At 40.4% G+C, this 22,755-nt stretch overlaps 1 protein-coding gene across 7 annotated transcripts in view; it reads left to right on the top strand.

The window, feature by feature from the left end:
- Positions 1–22,755, top strand: part of slit2 (slit homolog 2 (Drosophila)) — a 369,641-nt gene that overhangs the window by 299,152 nt on the left and 47,734 nt on the right. For 4 of the 7 annotated variants that reach the window (XM_052037389.1, XM_052037413.1, XM_052037396.1 and 1 more), the window contains 9 exons: positions 1,293–1,459; positions 10,551–10,683; positions 13,662–13,730; positions 15,628–15,699; positions 15,892–15,963; positions 19,763–19,834; positions 21,050–21,213; positions 21,520–21,552; positions 22,343–22,467. In XM_052037389.1, the coding sequence (XP_051893349.1) occupies positions 1,293–1,459; positions 10,551–10,683; positions 13,662–13,730; positions 15,628–15,699; positions 15,892–15,963; positions 19,763–19,834; positions 21,050–21,213; positions 21,520–21,552; positions 22,343–22,467 (907 nt within the window). The remainder of the gene's footprint in view (positions 1–1,292; positions 1,460–10,550; positions 10,684–13,661; positions 13,731–15,627; positions 15,700–15,891; positions 15,964–19,762; positions 19,835–21,049; positions 21,214–21,519; positions 21,553–22,342; positions 22,468–22,755) is intronic. The other 3 variants (XM_052037405.1, XM_052037420.1, XM_052037437.1) reach the window with 1 other exon arrangement.

The raw sequence follows: 22,755 nt of genomic DNA, 5'->3' as shown, positions 1-22,755 counted from the left end.
ATGTAGAGTGAAGTTTCCTGTATGCTACTTGAGCAATGTGTCCTTGCCCCATCACAGAAAAACACATCCCCACAGTAATGTGAGAATTCTCCATTTATGACATCAGCTTCCCTCTAATTTCTTTGTTGAATTTCCAATTTAATTTCTAAATTGTCATGGATTAGTCCAGGTCTATCCAAGACTTCAATTTCGTTTCTTTATCTGACTGGCCTTTTTGAAATCGCTCACAGTCTGCATTGGATGGCGTCTTTTAAACCACTGATGTGTCAAAGAAGGATAAATGTTCAGGAGCAAAAAGGCCATTTATCTCAGCTACGTTCACCTCTGTCACAGTTCCTGTGTTCTGTGATAGTGTTACAGTTAGCTCACAAAATGTCACCTAAATGGAATCCTTTCTTTCATCTCCAACTTCCAGCATTTCTTTCTGTCTGTCCTTCAGCTTTCTTAATGTAGTCCATTTTGTTGATCTAATTTCTGTTAAGCAATCTGAATTTTCATGTCTTGTTTCTTCTGAACCCTGAAGACAGTATTGGACATCCACTTCGTCCCCTCTGGATGCTCACTGTATTGACATCAGGATTCATTTTCCACTTAGCCAGTCCATTCTTTCTTTCACTATATAAAAAATAGGAAACCCTGCCCCCATTAATTTTCTCTTCTGTCTGCAGTCTGCAAGCCTTTAAACCCTCGTTTAGTGTCACTTAATCACTGCTTCCTGATTGATCTTCCCTTCAACAGTTTTCCGCATCACTAGTCTCGTCTTGATCTGTGTGCCTTGATTCCTTAATGCAAAGGCCAAGATAGAGTTCTCATTATCAGTGGTGCAGTGGAAGTTAATGTAAGCAATCCCATTCATTCAGATAATTCCCGGTGCACAGTAAATTCAATCCCATGAGTGTTTACCTTGAATCTTATGTCGTAAACCATGCTGTGGTGGGGCAGTATCATTTTACAGGTCAACACTGTCATGACACTAGACAATGCTGAGGTGCAAGTCCTTCTAATCTGATTGGATTAGTTACTCACATGCCCACTGACATTTGACTGCACTTCGGACCATTGTATTAATCTATCGTCAGTGACTTTGGATCATCTACGCCATGCATACTGTTTCAAATAAGCTTACTAACGTTTTCTGCTGTAATGTAAATGAGGTAATGAGATTTTAGGCTGAAGCATGGGGTATGTTGAAGACCAAATTTCAGAATTAAATTGAAGTTATGATGTTTTAAGATTTTAAGATTAAATTTAAGATCATTTTCTCAATTAGTAATCTTTCCTGGTCTCTCTAGAAATCTTCTGGCTAATCCTTTTAATTGCAATTGTTACCTGGCCTGGCTGGGTGAGTGGTTGAGAAAGAGGCGTATTGTGACTGGGAACCCTCGCTGCCAAAAGCCCTATTTCTTGAAGGAAATTCCTATCCAAGATGTAGCAATCCAGGACTTCACATGTGATGATGGTAAGCATCCTAGATATACTCTTTTTCTTTGTATTTAATATATCAAAATATTTGACTGCATGTGAATCAGGTGGTGATGAGTTACATTGGCATCAACATCCAAGAAGTTGATCACAGTTGGTCAGATTGGTTGACCCACCGACCAGCAGGCATGGCTATGGATGCTGATAATTAACAGCATTTCAAGTCAGAAAGTGGGTGGCTCAGTGTGAGCGCACGGTTATGGTCTGGCCAGCAACCTTCTGATTTCCCCTCACTGAGTTGCCACGGATGGTACAATGGGAAGCACCAAAGCTTAACACATAGATTAAGGAAGTGCCAGTTTGTGAACAATAGGCTGTTTATAAAACCAAAGCTCAAACCAGCACAAAATTCATTTGACAGTTGGTATTTTGCAGAGCATTTTAGGATACTTGTAGGTTTTTTTCTAGATTGAATTTAGCCATAATATTCAGGAAAAATTTTGAGCCACAAAATATTAATATTAGTGAAATGGAGACAACATAGTAGAACCTCCAAACCCCTCAATATGTCCCCCCCTCAGTTCTCTGCACATAATACCCCCCCACCCCCAAAATGTATGGTCACGTGGTCTTGCTCTGACAACGTACGCGCCTTGCAGAGTTCACTGGGTAGGCTGACTGTTGATCTCCATCAAGAGCTCAGCAAGAGTAACGAGGGTCAACTAAATGGCAAGCATTACTGCTCTGAATGCTCAGAAAATTGCTGGCAAACAGCGGATCCTACGATCCAGTCCAACCTGTATCATTCATGGTAACTGGAACTTGGATTGATAATTAGGGCTTCATCCTAGTTGACTGCAAATCAGTGAGCTCATCTGTAATTCCCCAGATGTTGAGACTAAATCATTCTTCAAATTTCAGAGTGCAACAGCTTTCTGAAGTGCAGTTCAGAATTTATTGCTCTTGACAACATACAGCACATACTTCACCTGTTTTTGGAAATATAGTTACATTTTACAGCTTGTACTTAAATCCTTTTGAGGTGTGAACACTGATTCATTATGTGAAAAGAAAAAGAGTGCAACTGCTGTAATTACCCTTTGAGCTGAGTGGAGTTTCTCTCTATGTGCATATGTACATAATTTTACGAACTGAGAGTGTTGTGTTTATGCAGGTAACTCGTTTGTTATGCATGTGAGGGTCTCATGTGGAGTGCAATGTCTATGAGCAATCTGTGGAGCTGTATTATTATTTATTCGCACCTGTGTTTCCTGTCACACGCTGCTCATGCATGACGATATGTGTTTTTAGTGTTGTGATTTCCTGGAAAGCTTATCTTAGACATCGACCTGCATTAATTTAGTGCCATGAATAAAACATTAGATGCAGTTTGTGACTGCGCTTTGACAGTGTGCCACAGCCTTCCCTCGGGATAAGATGATAATGGTGTTTGCACCAAGGGCCAGAGAGAATCAATTTGCACAAAATACATGCATCTAAAACACATCTGGAGTGTGGATGACTAATTCCAAAGAGCACTTTACTGTTATGGGGCATCTGTTTTATGGGTGCACTGATGTGAGATGGGCAGAAACACATGGCTTCATCTGGGGTGGCTGGAGACCATCTTATACCATCTGTTTCTTTCACACACCTTTGACAGTAGCCACTGTTTAATTAGAAGTACTTTAGCTGGTTCTCCCTTCGATACACTCCTAATTGCTGTTTGCCCCCCAGTCTGTAGGCTTGCACGACACCAGCCAGCTTGACACTCAGAAGTTCATTTGCAATTATTTGTCCCATTCTTTCTTTTAGTCGAAAAAACTCTGCTCTGCTTAACAGACTTTTAGAAAACGGGCAGAGCTCACTCAACAAGGGAGTACCAGCCATACTGGCACAGACCTCTGGATCTAGTCTCCCAACTGTCTTTTTCAGAATCAAATACTACCTAATGCTGAGAGGTGCTGAACTGTACATGCATATTCTGAACTGTAACACTTCCTTTAACACTTTATTGCCGTGCCTTCTATAACTTATACTGTAAGATCACTGTTTCTTGCTGTAATTGTTCCACTTGATTAGTTGCTTCTTCCAACATAACTCACTCCCAAGTGCTTGCTTCAGGACCAACCTGCAAACTCTGCTTGGCCCTATTGTCAATAGCACTTCCACCGGCTCCAACAACTCTAAATCAACAACCAAAGCTATTTTATTTTACATAGCAAAGATCAAAATAATTGGTTAACCCACATTGCCATTCCTTCCCACCCAAATTGTTCAAGTATCTTTAAGCTATTCCCTCCCAAATTATTATTTCAATTTCAATATCTGCTATGCACCACCACAGCTCTTTTACTTCAGACTAACTCCTTGAAACTTCTTTTAAAATTATCATTAATCTATAACTCAGAACACCTGTGCAGTATTAAGATTCAGATGATCCACAATTCTTCCCAGTTTAATTTTGGTAAGGTGAAGCCCATTTGTGCCACCTGAGGTAATCCATCTTGTCAGTTAGCTACCTTGGAAGGAGAGCCAGATAGTGTGCTGTATGAAACATAAATTCCACCTGATCCTATCATGTTTCTGAAAGCCAGGAAAGGTTAAAATGCTCTGTGATGAATCACTGTTTTCTTTCACCTCTGGCTCAATGACCCAGATTTTGCAGTTATAGTTAGAGCAAGACTATCAGGGTTCCCGTGGCTGCAGTGTGAGTGTGACAGCAACTTCAAGATTTCCGCATGTGTGGTTTAAGTCCGCTATGAGCTGCACCTTTGTTCTGTACTTACCTGGTGGAATCAGAGGAAAACAATTGAATTGATGAATATTTCACGTTTCCTAAAACTTCCTGAAAATTTTACACTTTTTTACATAGGATCAAGGAGAATTTTCAAGTTATAATTACTGCTTAACAAACTGTCTAGCCCTAAACAAATAAGTTTATGTCTCTGGATTGTAATTCTCTCACATAAATAGTTCAAAATATTGAAAATATAATTTTTATTTTTAACACATTTACTAATGATATTTCAGCTTCTTTACTTAGCTTATCCTATGGCCCAATCTTTATTTAGTGCTCTATAAAATCTTCAAAATATTAGCTGGAAATGTTGTTCTTTTCTAACTCACGTTGTGATTTTTTTTCCTTCTCCTGGCGCAGCTGGCTCGGTGGCTTCTGTTCCATTGTTTACGATACCAGAAGAACAATTGATGTCGGAAAAGGGGAAGTCCACAGATTTGGTGTCACAGATGGCCAAATCTTTGTGGGCAACTTTTCCTATCGTCAACAGGCAGCCATTGGTTTACAACAAACTGCTAAATCCAGACTCATGTCCCATCCTCTCTGCTGGCATCCAATGTCATGTTACTCCATGGTTGTACTAGATGGCCTTTCTGCTTCTAGGCTTCCTAATGTGCCCCCGTTCATTGTTCACATTCCTGCAATCCTGCAATGCAGTTTACCTTGCCAGCCCCCCCCCCCCCCACACACACACACATACACACACACAGTAACACACACACTGACACATAAACATGATGCTAAAGTGTAGGCCAGCAGAATAAGAAGCATAATGCAGTAGACTCAACACAGCATTTACAACTATGCACATCACACTTACCCTGTTTTAATACCAGATCCATCGGATCTATTTTTTCAAGCTCCTGTTAGGAATGATGACAGAGCAAACCACTTGAGTGAGAAAGGGTTGCAATGACTTGAAGGTTCCTGTAACTAACCCTTCCTCCTGCAGAGCAAGAGCCTCTGACAAATGGTTATTGCATTGGCTCTAATTCAAAAGCTCTAGAGCAAATGTAATAAAAACATGGCTTGCAAACTATGCTCCTTTAACGTAATGTCCTTTCCTATAATGTATGCAACCTAAATATGGGACTAATAGAGTTTACATTAAAGATGGTAGAAAGGAGCTCTGAATGTTTTTAAGTGAAACAAAAGCAGAAAATACTTCAAGTGCCCAACATGTTGAAACTGTTTACATTGGCCAGAGGGTTGGTAACCAGAGGACACAGATTTAAAATAATTGGCAAAAGAATCAAGGGCAAGGTGAGGTTTTTTTTAGTCAGGAAGCTGTTATGATCTGGAATGCACTCCTTGAAAGGATGGTGGAGGCCGATTCTTTCAGAAAAGAAATGAAACACAAGGCTGAGGAGAAAAAAGGATGTTGGAGCCTTTTGGATAAACCTTTCAAAGACCTGGTACAAACAGGTCTTCAGTGCTGAATGATGGTTAATTTGACAACTTAAGGGAAAAAAATGTAGGCTGACAAGTAGACTGATTGCTCAGTGCGGCGCCGGTAGTAGGGATCAGTGCTTGTGAGAACCCCAATTAGAAAATCACACCTCAATATTGCTCAGATGTCTACCCCATACCAAGGTGCTGTGCATGCAGGCACTGTCCAGAGGATAGAATCAGAAAATCCAACCCTAACACTTCAGGTATAGGCTCTTCATCATTATGTCCACCCAAAGCATTAACCCATCCTTTCATCTTAGAATCATAGAGTCATACAGCACGGAAACAGGCCCTTCGGCCAAATGGTCCATGCCGACCAAGATTCCCATTTAAGCTAGTCTCACTTGCCTACGTTTGGCCCGTATCCCTCTAAACCTTTCCTATCATTGTATCTGTCCAAGTGCCTTTTAAATGTTGTTAATATACTTGCCTCAACCACTTCCTCTGGCAGCTCATTCCATATACTGACCACTCTCTGGGTGAAAAAGTTGTCCCTCAGGCTCCTATTAAATCTCTCCCCTCTCACCTTAAACTTATGTCCTATAGTTCTTGATTCCCCGACCCTGGGAAAAAGAATGTGTGCTTTCACCCTTTTTATGCCCCTCATGATTTTATACACCTCTATAAGATCACCCTTCATTCTCCTGCACTCCAATGAATAAAGTCCCCACCTGCTCAGCCTCTCTCCATGACTCAGGCTCTTAAGTCCCGGCAACATCCTCACAAATATCCTCTGCACTCTTTCCAGCTTAACAGCATCTTTCCTATAGCAGGGTGACCAAAACTGAACACAATATTCCAAATGCAGCCTCGCCAACGTCTCATACAACTGCATCTTAACATCCCAACTTGTATACTCAGTGCCCTGACTGATGAAGGCCAGCATGCCAAGAGCCTCCTTCACCACCCTGTTTACCTGCAATGGCACTTTCAGAGAACCATGTACTTGTGCTCCTAGGTCTCTCAGTTCTGCTACACTCCCCAGGGCCCTACTAATCACTGTGAAAGTCCTACCCTCATTTGTCTTCCCAAAGTGCAGCACCTCGTCCGTATCTTATTTGATGCTGACAGAACTGGAAGGACATTTCAAGTATTTTTTTTCTGTTTCTATCACAATTTACATTTATAATTGAAGCCATTTGCTGGCATTGCATTTCTATCTGTGGATCGCATGTACTTGGAGAGCATATTGGAAATATGAACTTGCGCTGACCATGATTATGGTGAGAAATTAGACTTTGAGTAACATCACATAAATCTCGCTTTCCTGCCTCATGTCATATTTGTATTGCTTTATGGAAACCAATATGTTTACAAATTCTTTTTTTTTTGCATTCTTTTTGCCAACTGCAGCTGTAAGATTTTCTCTTTGCGATGACAAATGTTTGAAGATATTGTTTTCTCCAGCTAGGAAGAGTGGAGTTTCTGTCATGAAATAGTTTTCAAGCAGTCAGTCCTTCTTCTGTATTTATATTACTTCATAGTGCAGCTGGATCTGGGCCAATTCTAATTTAATCTACAGGCTGAGACCTACAGACTTGCACTCAATGCTGGACTGTACACATTATTGCAGATTAGACTGGGGGGGGGGGGGGGAAGGGGTGCAGTGGGGTACCTGTTCCAGGAAGTAGCATAAATTGAGCCCCAGAATTGACAGTATGAAAGCTGTTCCCTGACACTAATGAAACCTCCATCGCTCTTGGGAAAGGATGGATTTTCAAGCATACGTCACTGGGAAGGAAAGCTTTTTCTACTCTTGTTGAAACGCAAATGCCAAAATGTCAATGGGTTTCAAACTCTGTGCCTCAATGGATGTCAATTTGGTTGTTGTCAAGCTGACTAAATGGAAGATGATGTTATATTTACTGCCACTCTACTGCAAAAAAGCTTGTCCCATTTTGCTGAAGTACTTGATCTGTGATTTCTCCTGTTAACCGCAGATTTGGTTAGAAGAGTAATAGGCCTGGTTCAGACTGATTGAAGTGGAAGTGTACTTACCTTTAAATTTTAATTGTAAGCTCATCAGTACAGCTTGTGATGAGTGTAGGTTCAGTCAAGGGGTTTGAGAACATACTTCGTGGTGGCGCTATTTACCTGATAATATAAAATGGATGGTAATGAGCTGGCAGTCCATTTTCCAAACTTCTGATTTTAGACTATTGCACAATTTATGCAACAAGTGTAACGCAGGTCTGGAAAGCATTGCCAAGAGTAGTAGTGGAAGCTGACTCCATCATACCATGAGAGGAGCTGGAATGCCTTATATATGTGATAAGCCAGAAAGCTTCCTTCCCTCCTGTAATCATTCTGTGCTTGTTCCCTTCTAGAGTGAAAGCAGAAAATTGCCTGTAAGTTTTAACATGGTGTGGCCTATAAAGTGTGTATTGCAAGCATAGAAAAAGTTTTAAAAGCTGATGATGAGGCTGAAAATGAATGTAAAAGTATTGCTGGGCACTGTCAAGGCTGAAGCATAAGGGGATTGAGAAAAAGAAGGAAATATTTGGAGCAAGGAGACTCAACATCTCAACATCTTAATTGCCAAGCAATTAAGGTGCTACTATTAATTCCAGGAAGTTTTGACACACCTTCCCATCAATGGCCAAGATTTACATCATCCAGGAAGTGGGTGCAGAGCTGTGTCACCTGGCAAGCTGTGGATCAGTTTGGAGTCAAACTCCCTTCATTCAGGCTGCTGAAGTGAGGGGCTTGGCTGCACACAGTGATTACAGGAAGATGTATTCTGTCAAAGGTTCCCATTGTACTTATAACTGCCGAGCTATCAGGGTATGACTGTATCTGCCTGTATTGTAGCGTGCTTGTAAGTAAGCCAGAGACAAACTTCAGATACGGCAGGATGTTTTTGCAACAGGTGACAGGGCTTTGCACCTACTTCCTGGGTGATGTAAATCTTGGCCATTGATGGGAAGGTGTGTCAAAACCTCCCGGAATTAATAGTAGCACCTTAATTCCTTGGCAGGTGTGATCAATCTTGTTGAGCCGCCTCTTGCTGTCTCTTGATCTGTCTCCACTAGTTTATTACCTCTCAAAGTCTGACACCTGGCAGACACTACTGAACACATTTCGGAGTGCTGAACACATTCAGAGTTTGCTACAGGCAAATAAACATTTGTCAGACTGAGGTCTGGCCACCTCTCACTCTGCAGGTTTCTGTGTGGAAAAACCAGCAGGTGAGCATCTAGCCCGAGACCCAGGTTCATTCCCATTTCCCAGTGCTGTCTGTGTGGAGTTTACATGTGGTACCTGTGACCATGTGGATTTCCTCTGGGTGCTTCAATTTCCACCCACATCCCAAAGTCATGTGAGTGGGTAGGTTAATTGACCACTGTAAATTGCCTCTGATGTGTAAGCGAATGGTAGATTCTGGGGAGGGTTGACAAGAATGTGGGGAAAATCAAAAGTGGGACTAACATCGTATTAGTGTAAGTAGGTTGTTGGGTCAGAACAGTCTCTCTGGCTCAAGGGCCTGCTTGTGAGCCACATCTCTCTGTGATTCTGTGTAGACCGATCATACAGAACAGCACAGGAATAGGCCTTTCAGCCCACTATGTCTGCCCTGACCATAATCCCATGTGCCTGAACATGGTCGATCTCCCTCCATTCCCTGCCTGTTCATCTGCCTGTCTAAATGCATCTTAAATGGTGCAATTGTATGTGTTTCCACCACGTCGCTGGGCAAGGTGTTCCAGGCACCTACTGCTCTCTGTGTAGGAAAAACACTTGCATCACACATCTCCTTTAAACTTTTCGCCTCTCACCTTAAACCTATGCCCTCTAGCATTTGACATTTGCACCTTGGGGGAGAAAAAAACTCTGACTATGGCTCTAACTCTAACTCTGTGGTATTCCATCCGGCATCCCTCTGAAGCTGGTACTTTTCCAAACAGTTGAGATTTCCGCAGGAAAAGTCAGTGGAGCCGGTGATATTGCTTGAAATACAACAAAATCCCTGACAAAAAAAAGTAATAAACCATTTTCTTAAAGTCAGTATGTCCTTTCTGTGGTACCCAGTATACCTATAGCTGCCAAGCTCTCCTGGACCCCAAGGTGACCTGGTCGTTATTGATTCTTGATATTCTGCATACCAGAACATAGGGAAAGTGATACTCACTTGTTTAAGGGATGAATTACCATCATTGCTGGGACACAGTGTGGGTCACATGATTAATTACAAACCCAGGTGGGAAACAGAAAGAAGTTATAGATATTCTCTTTCTATAAAATTGAGGAAATCCTACACTCTTTTTGTCTTTTTTTATTTATAAACCTTCTCCACCAGCAATGTGAATTACTCCAGACAAGTGACAAAATTGCGATCTCAGTAATTTCATTATTAAAGTATCAAGCACTTTTTGTTACACAAAAGTTTTCTTTTCAAGTGCTTAGTTTTCTTTAAACAAAGACAAAAAAATCACAAGTGTTCTGGATAATGTGACTTGATCTGAGGAAAGAAACCCTAACTATTACCTGAAGCTGGTAATTGTTTGTCTTCAAGGAGTAAAAGAGAAACCTGATCCATGGGGCCAGTTTCCTCATGTCTTCGTGATTAAAGTATTGCTTTGTAATCACTGCCAGGTAGTCAGCATTCTCTATGTAAACCATCTGAACTTCTCAATTAAATTGTTGCTTGTAATCACTGCCAGATATTTCATATTCTGTATGTAATTCTTTAAATCTTGCTGCAATTTTCATTTTGGTATACAATGCTACTATTCTCCAACATGAGTTAATGTGAGCAGCTTGAATCTGTTACATTAAATGATTCTCTATGTTTTGATATTCTTTCAAACTATCCTTAAAATTTAAGGAAAACAACTGTTTATTTTGACTCAGGAATCCTTTCTCTCCCACCATCCAGGCAATGATGACAACAGCTGTTCACCCCTTGCCCGCTGTCCTGCAGAATGTACTTGCCTGGACACTGTGGTTCGTTGCAGTAACAAGGGTCTCAAGGTCTTACCCAAGGGCCTCCCCAAGGATGTTACAGAACTGTGAGTGACACTTCTTACTTCTTACCTTCAGGCATTTAATTGAGAGAGTTTCAGATTTTCAGAATAATTAAAAGGAAGCTTATTAAACATGGCAGTCTGAAGGTTCTTATCTGATGGCAGATGTGAGCCCTGTTCTTTTTTTAGTAAAAGCAGTTGTAATTCCTTTGGCAGACAAATAATGTGAAGATAAACTCCATTGCAACAGCAGACATCTATTTTATAAAATAATCATCAACTTACCTTGAATTTAATTCCATCATATCTTCCTGTTTTGAATTCTGGAGTTACACGGGTGATTTTTGAATGGCAGAAGCCAGAAATTTATATTCACAACTTTGAAGCAATGTTGTGTTGAGGTTACAGAACTGAAACTTGGTAGCTTCCACTCTCACATCTCACTGCTGGTACATCACCTGCATGGTACCTTCTTTATATTCATCTACATTCTGTCTTTTACACACCCTCTGCACCCTCTTTTACTTAACATGGCCACTGTTTCCCCATTTCAGTCTAAAACCATCTTCATACTGCCTTTTACAAATCATTTCCACACCTCCTTTGACACAACATTTCTACATCACTGGTTACACACCACTTACACACTAACTTTTATAACTTGCTACCCACTACATTTTAAGCACCATCTCCACACTTCCTTTGACACACTGCTCCACACTGCCTTCTGCACAGTCTCCACACTGCCTTTTACATACCATCTCCCCTCCTCTTTTTACACAGCATCCCCTCATCTTGTAAGCACCATCTCCAGACGTTTACACATCACTCACACCACCTTCAACATAACTATTCCACACAACCTTTTGCGCACCATCTCCCATTTCTTTTTATGAACTATCTCTCATCCCCTTTAATACACCATTCCCCTGTTTTTATACACCGTCTCCTCACTGCCTTTTACATACCATCACCATTTTATGCACCATCACACTGCATTCTGCACATCACCACACTACCTTCTGCACACCATTTCTCCACCTTCTGTACACTATTTTCACACCATCATTTACTCACCATTACCACCTGAACACTTCTGTTTGCATCAAGGCTCAAGGACAGCTTCTATCCCACTGTGATAAGTCTGTTGAACGGTTCCCTTATACGATGAGATGGACTCTGACCTCACGATCTACCTTGTTGTGACCTTGCACCTTATTGTCTACCTGCACTGTACTTCCTCTGTAGCTGTGACACTTTACTCTGTGCTGTTATTGTGTTTACCTATACTTCCTCAATGCACTCTGTACTAACTCAATGTAACTGCACTGTTTAATGAATTGACTTGTACAATCGGTATGCAAGACAAGTTTTTCACTGTACCTCGGTACAAGTGACAATAATAAACCAATACCAATACCACTCTTGTCCGGTTTGCCAGGTAATGCATCTTTTCTGTGTAGGTATTTTCTCTCCTTCCAGAACTTCTCATGAAATGTTAACCTTTCCGTGCCATGTTTTTTATTATGCCTCCTCTGGAACTTCTCCAAAAACCAATCCAACCTCACAAAATGGGGGAATCACAATTTATAATAAGATTCAGGAGTTATTGTTTTTGCTGAGAAGGTGAAAACTATGGATGCTAAACCAACCAGTCCTGATGCAGGGTCACAAACTGAAACATCAACAATTCATTTCTCCCTAAATATGACGCTCGACCCACTGAGCTCCTCCAGCAGTTTGGTTTTGTTTTCATCCAGGTTCCACCATCTGCAGTTTCTCATGTCTCCAAACTAACACTTGCTTTGTTCCAAGGCACAGGCACCAATAGAACATTGCTGCTTCATTTCAGTTCAATTATACTCAAATAATGATAGTGATAATTCCTTTGCCACTTTTAATGTTTTTTTCCAAAGGTTTCCATTGGCCATGATCCTTTTAGAACAGTTATTATTTTTGGAAAAAGGAAAATTAATATTTATAGCAAGTTGATACACTTCTCAATCTTGCTCAAAGCTAAGTCTATACTTACAATATCTATGAGCAGTTGCACACAAATCAATGAAATTATTATTTCATTAATATTTAAAACAACGAGTTGCAACTTCACAAAGACACAGCATTAATTTTTAATGTGACAATGGCCATTAACAGCCTTCGGTAATCAACGACAATGAATATTTTACAGCAATAATAACAATTAGCAGTTTCCCAAAGGTAATGATAATTAGAGCTTAAAACAGTCAAATAAAACTCTTCCTTCGCAGAAGGGAAACTAAGGACTTTGTGTTTTTTTTCCTGTTACTTTTTATTAGGTCCTACAGGACGCATTGTAAATTGTGTAGATTTTCCCTCAGTGCCTGAAGAAGTTGTTTTGTTAAAGTTATGGGGATTCCAGGGTTTTGTTGAATCACAATACTCTGATCAGCTGAGTTCAGTCACTCAAATTTCCAGAGAGAGAGTGCGAGGAGTCAGTAAATATTGGCATTTGGCCTAGTGTCTATCATCGTTATCACATCTCTCCTTCCCTCTACCATGTCCACACCACTTTCATCATTGGGAAGATACAAAGAGACAGGCAGCAATGCAGGGGAAGCCCATAAAAGGTAAATGAATCCTTATAACGTACCCCTGTGGATTCTGGCGACTGTGTTCAGTCACTGGCCCGAATTTGAAATCCAATCTTACTGCAGAGTGCATGGGAAAATCAGCTTCGTTGCTACCAACTCAAACTAATTCTCATCCAGTAGATCGAATGTGTGGAACATGCTCCAATAATGTAACCTGTTTCCTACAATATACTGAGCTTTATGTCACTTCACTGTGAAACCTCTGTTTAACTCCTTACTCTTGCCTCCTCTCTGCTGATGATTTAATGCAGCACAAGCTTTGACATTTCACTTGGTTCCTCAATAACAGAAGTCTTTGCTATTTTATATTAGTAGTTTTTTTTGTTTGAATTTAAAAGATGGAAGGCTGATTACTGGCTGATCTTGGATCTCATGCAGTGTTCCCTGTTCCAGGTACTTGGATGGAAATCAATTTGTGATGGTGCCCAAGGAACTCACCAACTACAAGCATTTATTACTTATGTAGGTACTTTCACTATTACATCTTTACAGTACATGGGCCATTCAGTGGCCCTCATCTATTCCACTAGCACTGACATATTTCCTAACTCCATCCACCCTCCTGGGCAACACCCCTTTAGTTCCTTAGCTAAGAAAAAAAATTATTGATCAGTTTTAAATTTATATTGCTAACATCTGCTGCTTATTGTGGGAGAGAGTCTCACATTTCTGCTACCACGCTCTGGGTGAAGGAGTTTCCTAATTTACTTCCCAAATAGCCAGCATCAGATCTTAAGCTTATGACTCATTGTCCCAGATTCCCCTATGAACAGAATTATTCTCCCTCTACCTACCAGTGAACCTCTTATAAAATGTTGTTCTCTGGTAATTTAGAAGTTTGCATTGTCAGACTCTGTTGTGTACATGAGGCTAGGCTACTTCCAAAAGTGTCAAAGGACAGCTTTTGTGTTAATCACAGCACGGTTAGGAAATGAATATCTATTTTGACTAGATTTGGACATGTTGATTGCTGAGAGCCTTAAACGCCACAGAATGTGAGCTGTGCCAGTTAATTCTGTGTTTCCCAAAGATAAATTATGGAAAATATATGATGTGCTTTGATGCCACTAGGCCCATATATTAGTTCTGTGCTGCATGAACGTCACCAGCCCCTTATCCCTGCTCAGGATTTTTCAACTTACTGGGGCTTGTGCCTACAATGAATACAACTCATCACATCCACACCAATCAGAAAAAATAATATGGTTCTTGCATCATGACTCATTTAATTGCTTCATGTTCAACATGGTACCCCAGAGAAATGTTCTCTGGTCATCTCAGTGGTCAGTCTTCATGTGGGAGCCTGGACAGTGAGTGCTGGTGAACTATTAAAGTAACTGAGCAAGATATCCAGAGCTACAGGGTTCTTTGGGTAGCAATCTGAACTGGGAGACTTGGCTGATGGTTTTTCTCTTTGCAGTCTGGGATTACACACAATTGTGATCATCGATAGGGAAATAGGTTTCATTAACTGAAGTCACCTAAACTGGCAGAAACAAGGAATCAACTTAAGCACCTGGCTGGTCTCTTGTAGTTCAGTAATCATTGAGACACTCAGCTATAAACTAGCTCTAAGCAGCTTATTCAGATATCTGAGGGGACTATAAATTCAGGGAGCCAAGTGATTTTCTGTCCACACGTTAGCGATAGTGGATCTGATGATCAAATGTGAAACTGTTCATAAGACATGGAAGATTTTCATGACAATGTTATAATCAATAATCAAAATATGGAAACAGTGCGGATGTGATTCCCTGATTTTCTTGTGGGGAATCTGGTGTCTGATCTTGTGTATTAAATGGGTAGTCAAGCATATTCTAGGTTGTCTGGAAGACTTTGTTTAAAGAGGGACCAGCTGTGTTTTCAAAAGGGAGCTTTAACTTTGAGCTTGTGAGAGCTGAAATTTTTGTTTGTATCTTTTGGAAGATTGTTTTTTTTTGGAAGCCATTGCCTTCAAGTTGGCAGCAAGAACTATGATTGCAACAATCAAAATTCTGGATACGCAAAGCCCAACAGGTTTTCATCTGTGTTTCTGGAGGAGGAAATGACTTCCAGGAAGTGGAATAGTGCTCAGACACTGGATACATTATGGAAATGTCTTTGAGTTAACACCATTGCTTGGGCCTTACTGAACCACTTGAGGTTTATGCACAAGCTTCAAATTTCCAAACACTATTTGGCCTCATTGTGTTTAATTAGATGAGTTGGATGTCCTAGGCTTCAGGTCTTTAAACCTGACAGTATAAGACAGCAGAATATCAGGAACTTCCTATCACGTTATGTGTCTGATTGTATGTTTCCACTCCATGTACATCATTACTACCAACTGCTCTAATTATTCTCATATTCTGTTTTTCAGTGATTTAAGTAACAATAGAATCAGTACATTGTACAACCAGAGCTTCAGCAACATGACAGAGCTCCTAACTTTGTAAGTTTTTACCCTCAATATTTTTCTGGCACCAGACTCTTACCTTATCTGTAGAAATGCTCATCAAACTGGTCATCATAAACTCCAGGGCATGTTTTCACAATATTTGGCTTTACCTCCAGCTTGTAATGGCTTCTCCATTTATGGTATGAATCAGTATATTTCTTCAATGTTACATTTTTACTTTCACAGGATTCTCAGTTATAACCGGCTCAGGTGTATCCCTGTTCGGGCTTTTGATGGTTTGAGGTCCCTGCGTTTATTGTAAGTACAGGAAATATCAGGTGAATCCTATCGTCATTTTAAATAATGCAACTAATCATTAACCACTCCTCCCTAAAGATTATGGTGTCTGTTTAATGATGCATCTTCAGCAGCCTTTGTATTAATTCTGTGCACACTGGTGATTTCAGCTCCTTTCCTCTGCTACCAGGACACTGCAAACATCTGAATCAAAATTATCCTCCAAATCGTTCGCACTGTCATAACTTCATTTGCATTAACAGCGTTACTGCTGCAATTCTGATGGGAGCAGAGTCATAGAGCAATACAGCTTGGATACAGGCCATTCGGCCCAACGAGTCCATGCCGACCACAGTGCCCTCCCAGCTCATCCCAATTTTCTGTGTTTGGCCCATATGTCTCCAAGCCCCACCCCTCCATGTACCTATCTAAGTCCTTCTTAAATGATACTATTGTACCTGCTTCAACCACTTTCTCTGGCAGCTCGTTCCATATACTCACCACCCTCTACATGAAAAAGTTGCCCCTCAGGTCCCTTTTAAATCTTTCCCCTCCCACCATAAATCTATGCCCCCTAGTTTTGGACTCCCCATCCTGGGGAAAAGACTGTTACCATCCACCTTATCATAATTTTAAACATTTCCATAAGGTTGCCTCTTATTCTCCTGCATTCCGAGGAGTAAAGACCTAGTCTGGCCAACCTCTCCCTATAACTCAGGCCCTCTAATCCTGGCAACGTCCTCGTAAATCTTTTCTGCACTCTTTCCAGTTTAACCAAGTCTTTCTATAACAGACTGACCAAGACTGCACACAGTACTCCAAGTGTGGCCTCACCAACGTCTTATACAACTGCAACATAATGTCCCAATTGCTATGCTCAATGCCCTGACTGGTGAAGGCCAGCATGCTAAATGCCTTTTTCACCATCCTGTCTACCTGTGATGCTGCTTTCAATGAACCATGCACTTGTACTCCTAGGTCGCTCTGTTCCATTACACTCCCTAGTGCCCTACCATTCATAGTATAAGTCCTACGCAGGTTTGACTTTCCAAAATGCATCACCTCACGCATAGCAGTCACTGGCCAGCATTCGGAGAAACAACCTTCAACCACTACCCTCTGCTATTCCTACCTCGGAGCCAATTTTGAATCCACCTAACCAGCTTTCCCTGGATTCCATGGGACCTAACGTTTCCAGTCTAGCCTACCATGTGGGACCTTGTTAAAGTCCAAATGGACAACATCCACTGCCCTACCTCTTCAAAAAACTTTAAAAAGTTCAGCAAGCACAACTATCTACACACAAAGCCATGCTGATTCCTCCTAATCAGACTTTGTGTATCCAAATGCTGGTAGATCCTGCCCCTCAGAATTCCCTCCAGTAACTTGCCCACTACTGATGCCATGCTGACTGGCCTATAGTTCTCAGGCTTGTCCTTGCTACCCTTCTTAAACAATGGAACAACATTAACCACCTTCCAGTCTTCAGGACCTTCACCAGTGGCTAACGATGAAGCAAGTATCTCCACAAGGGCCTCCGCAATTTAGTGGGAACAAAATTGAGGAAATGCCTCACCTTGATGTTTGTGAGTCAGTCAATTTAATTATGGGTGTCCCACAGCCCAGTGAGGTGAATGGACCAGAAGGCTTTGATAGTAGCACAGACATAAACCATGCAAAGCAGAATCTTACAGGGTCAGGCCTGCCACCCTGAATACTGCCCAGCCAGTCACTGTGCCCTGATTACCAGATCAGGTTATGTGCTTGTTTGTGTGTGTTTGTGGGTGTGTGTGTGCGTGCGTGCGTGCATGCGTGTGTGTGTGTGTGTGTGTGTGCATTTCTAGTTGGTAGGGAAGGGGTACCCGCTTGAAAGGATATCAAAACATAGGGAATTAGTTAATGTACCCACTTCATAACATCCCATCATCCAGCCAGAGCAATGGCAGGATATCAGGTAATGTACAGTGGAGGCCCTGCTACAAATGGCTCTGAAAGCTTTGAGAGCTGGCAGAGCCCTTCCCCTTCTACCAGCTATTAAAAGCTGTAAGGACCAGTTAATAGTTGTTAATATCTATGACATTCAGAAACATTTAAACAGAATTTAAAATGATGCAAGTAAATTTAAAAGAAGAAAATAAACAAAAATACAGTACTTAGAAGTAGTGAAAAGAAATTGATCTACTTCAACTTCACTTTTGCTGTTTATCTGCAGCCCTACAGTCCTCACTGAAATCAGTTTGGGTCCTTGCTCCTATGCCAAGTCCAAGCTGGCGCAGGTTCCCAGAGACAATTCCCTAACAAAAGTAAATGAAAAACACAATGATGCTGGAGGAACTCAGCAGGCCAGGCAGCATCCGTGGAGAAAAGCAGGCGGTCAACGTCTCGGGTCAGGACCCTTCTTCAGGACTGAAGACAGGAAAAGGGGAAGCCCAATATATAGAAGGAAAAAGCAGAACAGTGATAGGTGGACAAAACAGGGGAGGCAGGGTGGGCACAGGGTGGTGATAGGCAGGTGCAGGGTAGGAGAGGAGAGCAGATCCACCAGGGGATGGGTCAAAGGTAAGAAGAGAGAGAAAAAGTAGTTGGGAAGCTCAGCAAACTGGTTTCCACCAATGGACTCCAGCAGTAATGTGAACTAACAGACTTGGCGTTGTGAATTTCTCAGTAAATTTGGGACTTTCACATGTGTGAAAGTCACGGGTTTGCTTCCATTTAAACCAACATTTCTATTCTGAATGGCTGGCACTTACCAGCAGGTTTCAGGACAAAATGATTGCTTTTGCCACCTGTGTTCGGCTTTGTGTATGAAGTTGCATTATTAAGGTTGCACAAGGAAGTGGGTCTGGACCAGTCATAAAAAAAATGCAGGCCAAACATCACTTGACACCTAAAAACAAACAGACTGAAAAGCAGGAAGTACTAATGCATCCATATCCTGCCCAAATCCATGCTTCTCCCATCTGTTTATTTAGGTTGAAGCTACCCACAATAAGGAGTGCACAGAGTTTCAAGGCAATACTGGAAAAATCTTGAGCTGAGTTGTCGTTGCAGGGATTCAACTCGTGCAGTGGATATGTCAGTTGAATCTGGTGACCTTCAAGTTGCTGACTAGTAAGAGGGGAAACCATATGCTCACAGCTGAAATCGACAGAAATTCTGTTACAAAATCAGTGAAGGTTCAGAGCACCAAAATTTGCTCAGGGTTGCCCAAACCTTGTACTTCAGTGCAAAGTTATTTCACTCTCTCTGTGATTGAGTTGAGAAGAAGACAAACCAATTCAAATAAAAGAGCTTATTTGGGGAAATTCTTTCAGTTTGGGCTTGGGAAAACATTGCCCCGACATGGGCTTTCCATGCCTTCCATTCCAAAACTGGCTTCTTATTCAGAAAGATTACAAATAAAGGGTCTAACTAAGGGACAATGTTTAGCTTATATACCTGTCTGGAAACTGGCATGATTGGGTGGCATATTGGATTATTCTCCATACAACAGTGGGTGCGGAGGAAAAGCAGTTCTTCATTTACAACTATGGGTTCCCCACTTGGTAAGTTAGGTTTCAATTAACCCAGTCAGTCTATGATTTGTGTGGAAAAATCTGACTAAGCAGTTCAAATATATAGGTAGACAAGCAGTGGCCTACCAGAATCTATACTGAATAAACACCAATGCTAAAATGTTGAATGGTTTGATAACACTCTAAGCTGTAACTCAGCCTAAGATACTTCACAGTAGCTTGAGAAGCTGAATAGAAATCAGGTCCTCAATTGATTATGTTCAGCTTTTATTCTTTTGTATTGTATTTCATTCTTTTTTTTATAGGTCATTGCATGGGAATGAGATATCAGCTATTCCTGAAGGAGCTTTCAATGACCTCTCATCATTATCACATTTGTAAGTAAAAACTTCAATAAGCCCCCTGCTACTACATTATTTCATGGATAGGGACAGCATTTTTATGCTGTGGACTTTAAGCAGATAGAATTCTTCTCAGCTTGTACCTAATTAAGAACTAAAATTGGGAAGCAAAGTACAATGCACGTTTAGCACTTCTGACCAGAGGTGAATCACTGGACACTGATGTTAACTCCTATGTTACTGAACCAAATCAGACATTTAATATTTTGTTTGGAATGAATTATACATCATGCATAGAGCCATGCAGCAAAAGATGCAATTTTACAGAATCTAAAACTGTTCTGTTATTTTCTTCATGTTATTTTCACCATACTTTGTATCACGGTGATGAAATAGATCATTGGTGGTCACAGAAAGGAAGTGATGAATCAGCAACCTGTTATAAACCTCATCTGATCTACTATTCCATGGAAATAAAAATTGGACTGGATTTAAACATGCTGTCTGTTAACTTCTTTGCACATTTACTCTGAATGTCTTTTAATTTGAGTGAAAGGAGAACTAAAGGGTGTCTAAGTACGTAACTAAACATCCATTGCATAACACTACAGCTGCTGCAGAAAAGGTCTGAAGTAAATGGTAATATGTAATGTCAGTAATGTAAAATCTAAGGCTGAAGTCCTTCTAAGTCTCTGTAGAACATGGATTGATGCACATCCTAAGTACTGAGTTCAGTTATGCAGATAAAGCACAGTGAAACATTCAGACCTAAATGCAATGCAGTAAAGATCCATGAGACCAATTCTTGCTGATGTCAGGGATTGAAGTGCGAGGAAAATTAAGAAGTCAGCTCTATAACTTAAAAAGAGATAAATTAAGACGAGGAGAGAGTGGCAGAGACTGACATTATGGTGATGCACTATGCAACTGATTAGAAGTGAAAATGCTAATCCATGGTAGATTTTCAAGCAATGTAGTGGCATTAGACAAGAAATCTAGATGCAAATTAATAAAAGGAAAATTTAAGATTAGAGCTAGGAATCATTTCTTCACAGTATTAATGATTTTCCATCGATGGGTGGAGGCCAAAACAATGGAATTTTTGTTTATATGTGGCAAATGAATGCAATGATGAGAGGCAGCAGAGATGTAAATGGAATGGTGTTGGATGTGATGATTGTTCTTGTGATCTTTGATGTTATTTTACCATTGCACAGAGAAACGAATTAATGAACTTTGTGCTCTTTGCAGGGCCCTTGGTGCAAACCCACTGTACTGTGACTGTAACATGCAGTGGTTGTCCGACTGGGTCAAGTCAGGCTACAAAGAACCAGGCATAGCTCGTTGTGCTGGACCTGGTGACATGGCAGATAAGCTTCTGCTTACCACTCCCTCGAAGAAATTTGAATGTCAAGGTAACGCCACCAATACAGGTTAATTCTGGGAGAGAGTGTACATCAAAAGCACACTTGTTTTGGAGCAAAGTGATTAAATCAAAACTTTCTAACATTGATTATCAGTCAGATTTATTTGTTAAGTATTGCTTGACTCATGGTTATTTTGTTGGGGTGGATGTATTGCACATATAATGAGGAGCTATAGTATTATTCAGATAAAGCATTTTGTAACATAATTGCCCTTTGAATTCTTCTGTTTGCATGTAATCTAACACTCTTTAATTTTTCACTTGTGATCATTGACATCCTTTGCCCTGCCAATAGAGATTCCAGGGCCTTGCGGTTTTCTGGTACCAGGTAAGACAGCTGACTCACCCCTGACAATAATGGATGGTGTTAAGCACAGACCTTCTGCCTCTCCCTTAATGTGAACCCAAAAAGTTACCTAACGCCTCAACAGACTTGTTTTCCTTGGATCATCAATGTCAAGTTGATGTGTCCATATTAGTTAACACAGTGTTATTTAAATTATGACCTGAAGTACATAGTGCATGAGTTTAATCTTAAACTGAAAGGTAACTGTGAAGTAAATGTCTGTCTTAGAAATATGGTATTTGGCTTTATGGCACATTGATTTATTGATAAATTTACGTCGATGTTAAAGTGTATTTCAGAATGTTGTTTCCTGACTAAAAACTGTATGTGATATAAGCTACATTATATTTGTTTCAGTGGCGATTATTTTCATTTGCATCTTTCAAACTTAAGCAGAAATGTTTTCTGCAGCAAGTAGCAATGTTTTGTTAAAATTAGTTTAATTTCAGTGCACTTAGTTTCAAACTGAACCCCTGACTCTCATGTTTTAGTATCACACTAATTACTGGGCTCCGTAAAAGCCTGAAAATCATTAATTTATTTGCAATTTATTTTCATTCTGTATTATCTACCTGACTTTGAAGGATTACAATTTTAATCACCTTTTTCCCGATTCTAGAGTATTCCATTTGCCAAGGTGTTATAAAGCGGATAAATGACAAGCAAGAGTGATCAAATATAAAATTTTAAAAATTATGATTTTTCTGTTTTTTTTTATATTTACCCTACTTGTATCATATTCTTAACTAACACAAGTACTTTATTTTTCAAGGGCCTATTGATATCAACATTCTAGCCAAGTGTAACCCTTGTCTTTCCAACCCGTGTAAAAATGATGGCACTTGCAAAAATGACCCCGTGGATTTCTACAGGTGCACTTGTCCTTATGGATTCAAGGTACGTTCAGAATTTGAAAAGAAAACATTTCCAGCTCTTGTATGTTTTTGTTTCATCATCATTAATGACTGGCCAGTAGCTAACACATGGTATATTTGATTTGAGATTTACATAGTGTAAAATAGCTTCAGAACCTGGTTGTTCAAGTAATATGCCACACATAAAATAATGAATGATGAATGACTGATGTTTATGGATGAGGACATGCATTGATTTCATGTATATTTGTTATTTTAGTAAGGAGAAAGCACTTAGTCTATCTGTTCTAGTTCTACTTTTATCACATTT

This window comes from Pristis pectinata, chromosome 2 (assembly GCF_009764475.1).
Source record: "Pristis pectinata isolate sPriPec2 chromosome 2, sPriPec2.1.pri, whole genome shotgun sequence".
Classification (NCBI taxonomy): Eukaryota; Metazoa; Chordata; class Chondrichthyes; order Rhinopristiformes; family Pristidae; genus Pristis; species Pristis pectinata.
The sequence above is the reverse complement of the archived record's forward strand: the minus strand, read 5'-3'. Positions and strand labels throughout refer to the sequence as shown.